General features: G+C 44.8%; 1 protein-coding gene across 2 annotated transcripts; it reads right to left on the bottom strand.

Annotated features, from left to right (window-relative positions):
* Window positions 1–411: 411 nt before the first annotated feature.
* On the bottom strand, window positions 412–9,331 carry LOC129845690 (tripartite motif-containing protein 16-like). Of its 2 annotated transcripts, none has more exons than XM_055913567.1 (6): window positions 8,780–9,331; window positions 7,792–7,887; window positions 3,397–3,630; window positions 2,685–2,844; window positions 2,500–2,559; window positions 412–2,263 (listed from the first exon to the last, which is right to left on the bottom strand). In XM_055913567.1, exons 1-6 carry the CDS (start codon window positions 9,320–9,322, stop codon window positions 1,746–1,748), a joined length of 1,611 nt encoding a protein of 536 aa, XP_055769542.1. In that variant the 5' UTR covers window positions 9,323–9,331; the 3' UTR covers window positions 412–1,745. The 2 variants fall into 2 exon arrangements, with proteins under 2 accessions (XP_055769542.1, XP_055769543.1); XM_055913568.1 differs by having other exon boundaries at window positions 2,685–2,775.
* Between the last annotated feature and the right edge of the window lie 313 nt (window positions 9,332–9,644).

Raw genomic sequence — 9,644 nt, 5'->3', positions numbered from 1 at the left:
ATTAGTTTGTGATTCATTGTTAATGTATTTTCAATCAGGAACACAGAGGAACAACCTGACAACACACATAACAATAAAAACAAAGGGGGAGGAAACCACTAAAGTCATGACCATATTGTCATGTTGTAATGACAGGGAGAAACAATCTAACATCTACAACACTACTTTACACCTGGTTATAAGAAGCCTAGTGCACTACGCAGGGAATAGGGAGCTATTTGGAACAGAGACACTATCTCCTGGATGGAAATCTCTCTCTCCCTCATCTGTCTGATATATCTGCCCATTTCCCCTCCCATCCTCCCTTTTCATTGTATTCTATCAGCCACACCACTAGCTCACCTCCACACAATACATTTACAAGTTAAAGACACACCTTGGAATAAATAACAAAGGAAAACTATTACTAGATGAAGTTTAGTGTTTTTTATTATTTCCCATCACCATAAATCATATTTAATCACTGAACAGTAGCAGACCTAACTTCATCTGTTCCTGACTCTGGATAGTGGATTAAAAAGACCATCAATCTCCAATGATATTAAAGTACTATTCTGAACATTACTGATATACTGAGTGGCAAGTCAAGATATCTGCTGGTTTTATTGTTTGGTCAATAGCACCACCTGCTGGACAGGTTTAATGTTGCTGGACTGAGCAGTATGGGAGGATGAAAGATGACACATTTAGGGCCGGTTTCCTGGACATCTACATTGAACATACTTTTTAGTCCAGGACTAGGATTAATCTGTGTCTGGGAAACCAGTCCATATAGTTTAGTAGAAAGTAAGTGATACCAGCTTGTAGTGGGCTGACTAGTCCTGAATTGTCCTTTAGTTCCTGGACCATTTTCCATGCAGCTCCAGGTGACAGAGAACACATCAATTAGGACCAACAAGCTGATCAATGATACTGAGGAGAATTACATAGAGACAGAGAACCAACTGAGAAAACATAGCAATGGTTCTGAATGACAACAAATATACATCAACACCAGACATCATGATTCATGGAAATGTACAAGATTAAAACATTGCAATTACAAAAATATGAAAACATTGAATTATAATTCATAACATCTTCTGAAGATCAAATCAGTTAAATCATTGTAGATAAAACAGAGCAGAATGAATCATCACATCTGGGGACCATCACCACCAGCATGACTAGTATCTATGTGGACCCTACTACAGTTTAACCAGCTCAGCTATAGACTACACCAGCATGACTAGTATCTATGTGGACCCTACTACAGTTTAACCAGCTCAGCTATAGACTACACCAGCATGACTAGTATCTATGTGGACCCTACTACAGTTTAACCAGCTCAGCTATAGACTACACCAGCATGACTAGTATCTATGTGGACCCTACTACAGTTTAACCAGCTCAGCTATAGACTACACCAGCATGACTAGTATCTATGTGGACCCTACTACAGTTTAACCAGCTCAGCTATAGACTACACCAGCATGACTAGTATCTATGTGGACCCTACTACAGTTTAACCAGCTCAGCTATAGACTACACCAGCATGACTAGTATCTATGTGGACCCTACTACAGTTTAACCAGCTCAGCTATAGACTACACCAGCATGACTAGTATCTATGTGGACCCTACTACAGTTTAACCAGCTCAGCTATAGACTACACCAGCATGACTAGTATCTATGTGGACCCTACTACAGTTTAACCAGCTCAGCTATAGACTACACCAGCATGACTAGTATCTATGTGGACCCTACTACAGTTTAACCAGCTCAGAAGAACCAGAGACATAAAACCCAGGATAGAGGGTCTGAGTGAATGTGGTCTGGACTCTGTGGAGGAGGGTCATTGTGTCAGAGACACTGTAGAAGGACAGAGTACCTGCCTTGTGATCCAGGTACACTCCTACTCTGGAGGACTGAGGGCCTGATACTTGAGTCTCAACATTATTGTGTCTGAAACAATAATCACCACTAGAGCACTTTAAACTCCAGGACTTGTTATTGAATCCAAATGCACCATCATTACCTCTCTCTGTTCTGCTGATGTCTTTATATGAGACTGCTGTAACAAAAACATCACCAGTCCACTCCACCTCCCAGTAACAGCGTCCAGACAGACCCTCTCTACACAGAACCTGACACCAGTATGTGAATCTGTCTGGATGGTCAGGATATGGTTGGAATTGGACTGTAAAGGTCACCTTTCTGTTCCCTTCAGACAGAGAGAGGAGTGTGTGTGCTGTGTTTGGGTCCAGTGTGAGCTGACAGGAATCTGGGAGAAGAGCAGAGCAGAGACCAATGAGGGGAGTCAGAACAATAAGTTAAGTCAGATACTGTATCTACCCTGTCTTTGATTAGAGCACAGCAGAGATCAAATCAGAGAAATATGAGGAGTCAGATAGATACCAAGTCTTTGATTAGATCTACTATTGCTATATATTTCTAGAGGGATTGTTAGGAGTGTCAGTAAAAAGAGACTGTTAGTTACTTCACAATAAAGAGACTCACATTGTAACAACTGTTCTCTGGTCTTGGGCTCTGGAGGCAGTACAACATCCACTATATTCACTACAGACACACAAACACATTGACAGAGAGAGGGAATGTTATCATCAGACCATATTCCACATGTATATGACTAGTAGGGAACTTTCAATGGTCTAAAGTTGATGTTCTTATTGTTTTCAACACACCTGTAGTGGAGATCTTGGTCCATTCTCCTTTAAGGAAGTCTTCTAGTTTCTCTCTCAGTTCAGACACAGTCTTACTCACATCTCCAAAGTACTGAAGAGGACGGACAATGATGCTGGGTAAGTCTGAAGATACACTGATACTGGAGAGAGACTGATAACTCTGGAGAGAGAGAGAGAGAGAGAGAGAGAGAGAGAGAGAGAGAGAGAGAGAGAAGGACACAGAAAGAGAGGGACAGACAGAGAGAGAGGGACGGACAGAGAGAGAGAGGGACGGACAGAGAGAGAGAGGGACGGACAGAGAGAGGGAGAGACCGACAGAGAGAGGGAGAGACAGGGACAGAAAGAGGGAGAGACAGGGTCAGAGAGAGGGACGGACAGAGAGAGTGGGAGAGACAGAGAAGTACAGAGAGAGACAGAGAAAGAGAGACAGAGAAGTACAGAGAGAGACAGAGAAGGACAGAGAGACAGAGTGAGGGGGACGGAAAAGGGGAGGGGGAGACAGAGAGGGACAGCGAGAGACAGAGAGAGAGAGAGACACAGAGAGAGAGAGAGACACACACAGAAAGAGAGAGTGAGGGGGACGGACAAAGGGAGGGGGATGGACAGAGAGACAGAGACAGACAGAGAGACAGACAGGACAACATAATGATGTAGATGAATAGTTTTACATGAAGTTAATTTCATATCACATGTAACAAGACAGTTTAGTTACCTGGAGGAAATGGATGTGATCCTCTGTGTGTGAGAGCTGCTCCAGCTCAGTGCTTCTCTTCCTCAGCTCAGCTATCTCCTGCTTCAGTTGCTCCAGGAGTCCTTCAGCTTGACTCACTTGAGCCTTCTCTTGGGCTCTGATCAGCTCCTTCACCTCAGAGCTCCTTCTCTCAATGGAGCGGATCAGCTCAGTAAAGATCTGATCACTGTCCTCCACTGCTGCCTGTGCAGAGCGCTGGAGAGAGAGAGAGAGAGAGAGAGAGAGAGAGAGAGAGAGAGACAGAGAGACAGAGAGACAGAGAGAGACAGAGAGAGAGACAGTAGGTACAGAACACCTCTTGGTCCTGCTCTACTCTCCTCCCTCCTGGACAGACAGGTACAGAACACCTCTTGGTCCTGCTCTAATCTCCTCCCTCCTGGACAGACAGGTACAGAACACCTCTTGGTCCTGCTCTACTCTCCTCCCTCCTGGACAGACAGGTACAGAACACCTCTTGGTCCTGCTCTACTCTCCTCCCTCCTGGACAGACAGGTACAGAACACCTCTTGGTCCTGCTCTACTCTCCTCCCTCCTGGACAGACAGGTACAGAACACCTCTTGGTCCTGCTCTACTCTCCTCCCTCCTGGACAGACAGGTACAGAACACCTCTTGGTCCTGCTCTACTCTCCTCCCTCCTGGACAGACAGGTACAGAACACCTCTTGGTCCTGCTCTAATCTCCTCCCTCCTGGACAGACAGGTACAGAACACCTCTTGGTCCTGCTCTAATCTCCTCCCTCCTGGACAGACAGGTACAGAACACCTCTTGGTCCTGCTCTACTCTCCTCCCTCCTGGACAGACAGGTACAGAACACCTCTTGGTCCTGCTCTACTCTCCTCCCTCCTGGACAGACAGGTACAGAACATCTCTTGGCCCTGCTCTACACTCCCCCCTCTTGGACAGACAGGTACAGAACATCTCTTGGTCCTGCTCTACACTCCCCCCTCATGGACAGACAGGTACAGAACACCTCCTGGTTGTCTCTACTCTCCTCCCTCCTGGACAGGCAGGTACAGAACACCTCTTGGTCCTGCTCTACTGTCCTCCCTCCTGGACAGACAGGTACAGAACACCTCTTGGTCCTGCTCTACTCTCCTCCCTCCTGTACAGGCAGGTACAGAACACCTCTTGGTCCTGCTCTACTCTCCTCCCTCCTGGACAGACAGGTACAGAACACCTCTTGGTCCTGCTCTACTCTCCTACCTCCTGGACAGACAGGTACAGAACACCTCTTGGTCCTGCTCTACTCTCCTCCCTCCTGGACAGACAGGTACAGAACACCTCTTGGTCCTGCTCTACTCTCCTCCCTCCTGGACAGACAGGTACAGAACACCTCTTGGTCCTGCTCTACTCTCCTCCCTCCTGTACAGGCAGGTACAGAACACCTCTTGGTCCTGCTCTACTCACCTCCCTCCTGGACAGACAGGTACAGAACACCTCTTGGTCCTGCTCTACTCTCCTCCCTCCTGGTACCCCCTCCAGTAGCCTGCCCCGTAGCAGAGCTAGACCCAGCCTCTGCCCCATGAGTCCTGGTAGGCTGGACAATAGAACGAGTCCAAACGGCCAAAGAACGTTGTCTGAGCTGGAACACCAGCGAGGCCATAGCAAATTAATTGAAACGAACCTTCACAGAGCCTCTTCTGACTGGAATGATCCTTAGAATTACATTTCCCCTAAATGGCACCAAAAAATGTCTCCCTTTTTATTTGACCACTAAAACCTGTTCTTAGGACGGAACTGGAAAATAACAACTGGTGTAGAAAGTAAACATCCTCGATGGTGCCAAGTGTGTTTATGTCTGCATTACCAGGAAGTAGAACTGCAACTTCTGACTATTTCTGGTCTACGATCGATGACATCAGAGGACGCTGCCCAACCTGATGTCATTAGAAAGAGGAGATTCTCCTGATTAAAATGGTGTCTGACATGAAAACATCTAAATTTACACATTGTCAGATATTTAGTAAAATAAACAGACAGACTAGAACTAAGCTGCTCAAACTTACATCATTAGAAATAATAGGTTATCCTGATTAAAATGGTGTAGAACTTCTAACCATTAAAATAAATACATCTATTAGAGATAATAGGAGAAATAGACAGACACGTCCCTATTTCCCCAAAACAACGGCAGTCTGAAAGTTATAACAGCAGTCTTTTATTTAACCAGCTAACCATTTATCTACGACCATTTGACTTTGTGTTTAACATTTAGTGGTTTGTAATCTAGTGGTTAAGAGCGTTTGGCAGTAACTGAAAGGTGGCTTGTTCGAATCCCCGAGCAGACGAGGTGAAAAATCTGTAAATCTCCTTTTTTAGGCAGATTTAGTCCCTTAACCCTAGTGGCTCTGGATAAGAGTGTCTGCTAAATGACTCACATGTAAATGGAAACTAGACCTCTGTTAAATGGTGGCAGGTAGTCTAGTGGTAGAGTAGAGTAGAGCGTTGGGCCAGTACCCAAAAGGTTTAATCCCTGAGTTGACAAGGTAAAAATCTGTCATTCTGCCCCTGAACAAGGCAGTTAACCCACTGTTCCCTCGGAGGCCATCATTGAAAATTAGAATTTGTTCTTAACTGACTTGCATAGTTGGATAAAATATAAATCTCTGACCAATCTTTCCTTTTGTCTACCAGGGTTAGATCAACAACAGGATCTGGGAGTAACCATGGAGGAACATCCCCTATCACCACAGAAGGGCCAACCTCCAACTCCCTCAAACCACTCTCATCAGCTAGCTTTCCAACTGTCCAACCAAAACCACTGCCCTGTCTACTAGTATATTCCCAACAGTCATCTAGAACAGTAGCAGTGGGATGCTCAACCTCACAGCCTTTCAACCCAATAAGCTAATGACAATTTATTACGCCGTATATCCAAAGGCATCTCACCTGCCTCCACTAGTAAGACACATACAGATGTTGATTTAAATGCACCAATACATATCCTTAAAGCTATATACTGGATTCTGTCCAGCTTCTGAAGACAAGTCTTTGCTGTTGTTCCATAAACTATACACCTGTAATCAATTGTTGTCCTCATCAGAGCTCTATAAATATCCATCAACGATTGTCTGTCAGCACCCCATTCATAACCAGAGACCCACACAACCAACTACCACGAAAGTGATGGAATGAGAGAGAGAGAGACATCGTTACAACACTGTACATAGACATAATATAACGTTTCTTCTTCTTTGGAGTTTAACGGTGGTTGGCATCCAATATGTTGCATTACCGCCCCCAACTGGACAATAATATAAATCTATTTTACTTTGTGATACAAAATGGGAAAAGGAGAAATTATGATAATACTGACTAACACCATTCCAACTAACCCTACACTCATTAAAAACCCACTACCCCATTCCACTACTTTGACCCTATCTGCTCCTGCACCATGCCAACTAACCCTACACTCATTAAAAACCCACTACCCCATTCCACTACTTTGACCCTATCTGCTCCTGCACCATGCCAACGACCTGGGAGGACGGGACACCACCACTCAACACACCCTGGAACTCTTCTGAAGTCAAATCTCGTATGACCAAATACTTCTCTGCAGCTGCCACCACAACATCTATTGTCTGTGATTTAGGTTCCATTTCTGTGGGACAGTTGATAACCATTGCTATGAACGCTAAGAAGCCAACCTTACTAAAGCATATATCACTCGTTGGCCTTTCCCTCTGTGCTGCACAGATCTACTACTCACAGGGATCCTCTCAGGATCCCTCACCCTTGACCCATCCTCCTCTACTTTCTGCACTGCCTCAGCATACGACACCTTCTGCACTACTCTGACTGTAGTCACCTCAACCTGCCTCTCTCTCACCGGACACTCACCGGATCCCCAGTAACATGGGTACCCCTACAGTCGACACACACAACTTTATCCAATGAAACTACACAATCCTCTATCCCATGACCTCCTGCACACTTCCCACATCTTGGAATCTCCATCCTACAAACTGCTGCAACATGACTGTAATATGAGTCGGTTTGAATTGAATTGAATAGAGAGAGAGAGCTCCATGTTAATGTATAGGGGACATGAGTCAGTCATGGTTACTCATGGTTATGTGATGAGGTAGCCCCGCCTGCTACTTCTACATCAGTGTTGGTCCAATAGGGAATGTCCTCTTGGTGTAACGGTCAAGATGTTGGTTTCTCCCACGGTAGACCTGGGTTCATATCCCGTCAGTTACATTAAACAGTCTATTCTCTGAAAGGGGTCCAGACAGCCTGTTCACAACAATGGGGTCAGTGGGATTGGATAAGGACCCTCTCTCTCTCTCTCTCTGACTGGAGGAGAGAAGTGAAATGGTGTGTCTCCTCTGGTCAACAATACTCACCTTGAAAGACTCCACAGCCTGTTGGAGCTCCTTCAGCTCCTTCTCTCTTTCCTGGAATCTCTGCTGGACCTTCTGCTGACTCATCCCCAGCTGCCTCTGTGGATAATCACTCTTCAATGAGCTATCAAGCTTTATTAGTCCAGTAGATCAATAGTATAGTAATGTGATATAGGACCCATAGAAGATAGGGATTCAAATGTTGAGATAGTGACTTTGTGAAATTATATTAGAATGTTGGTATGTGATTCTACTATATTTTAGTCAATGACATTGCTCGATCTAAAATTGAAATATTTCTCAATTCGAATCTTTTACCTTTAGATTTGTGTTTATTGCTTTGAATTGTTAGATATTACTGCTGGAGCTAGGAACACAAGCATTTCACTACACCCTCAATAACATCTGCTAAATATTTGTGACCAATAACATGAAATTTGATGTGAATTATTATAGTTTTAACAGAACACAAGTCAGGGAGCTGATTGGGTGGTTCATAACAACTGATAATGTGTTGGACTTTAGAAAATGTGATACATTTGGAGAATCTGGGTTATCATATCTCCCGAGTGGCACAGTGATCTAAGGCACTGCATCTCAGTGCTAGAAGCATCACATCAGACCCTGGTTTGATTCCAGGCTGTATCACAACCGGCCGTGATAGGGCATTCCAAAGGGTGGCGCACAATTGGCCCAGCATTGTCTGAGTTAGGGTTAGGCCGGTAGTAGGCCGTCATCGGTTTGGTAGGTAGCCTAGTGGTTAGAGCGTTGGGACAGTAACTGAAAGGTTGCTGGATCGAATCCCTGAGCTGACAAGGTAAATATATTTTGTTCCTCCCCTGAACAAGACAGTTAACCTGCTGTTCCCTGGTAGGCTGGTAGGTTCCCTGGTAGGCTGTCATTGTAAATAAGAATGTGTTCTTAACCAACTTGCCTAGTTAAATAAAGGTATGTTTATCAGACAGTAACCAACAAGTTGTTCTGGTCTTACCTGTTTCTCAATCCTCTCTGCTGCAGCTGACACTGTATCATGGCCTTTATGTTCATCCATTGTACACAGATAACAGATACACTGCTGATCGGTACGACAGTAAACCTCCAGCAGTTTGTCATGATGAGAGCAGATCTTCTCCTGTAGTTGTGCGGTGGCTTTGACCAGCTTGTGCTTCTTGAAAGCAGGAAATTCATAGTGAGGTTGGAGGTGAGTCTCACAGTAAGAGGCCAGACACACCAGACAGGACATGAGGGCTTTCTGCTTTCTGGTCCCAGTGCAGACATCACACGCCACATCTCCAGGTCCAGCATAGCGGTGTTTCTCCACCAGCTCAGCCAGCACAGTGCTCCTGTTCAGAACAGGCCTTGGGATAAAGGTCTCTCTGCACTGTGGACAGCTGTAGAAACCTTTCAGATCGTCCTGATCCCAGCATTCTTTAATACATCCCATACAGTAACTGTGTCCACAGGCAGTAGTCACCGGATCCTTCAGTTGACCCAGACAGATGGAGCAACAGAACAGTTCCTGATTCTCTGCCATTTTGGTGCTCTCTCCCGTAAAAGATGACTTTCTGTTCAGTGTGAAAGATGACTTTCTGTTTTATGGAACTCTACACCAGAGGACAGGGAGTGGCTTCCTACTGGACTGGGGGTGTGGTTTCTTTGATAAGGAAGTATGACAGTGTGTTGGGTAGTAGACAGCTGGTCAGTACTTATGTTAAATGTATTTGAAATATATATTTTAATTACTTCTGGGTATTTTGTCGTTTGAATTACACTGGGCTGAACTGCACTCCAATGTATTTTGTATTAAAAAAAAAAAATCCTAAATACTTTTATTTTTAACCCTTTTTTCCTGGTTT

This window comes from Salvelinus fontinalis, unplaced genomic scaffold (assembly GCF_029448725.1).
Source record: "Salvelinus fontinalis isolate EN_2023a unplaced genomic scaffold, ASM2944872v1 scaffold_0338, whole genome shotgun sequence".
Lineage (NCBI taxonomy): Eukaryota > Metazoa > Chordata > Actinopteri > Salmoniformes > Salmonidae > Salvelinus > Salvelinus fontinalis.
The sequence above is the reverse complement of the archived record's forward strand: the minus strand, read 5'-3'. Positions and strand labels throughout refer to the sequence as shown.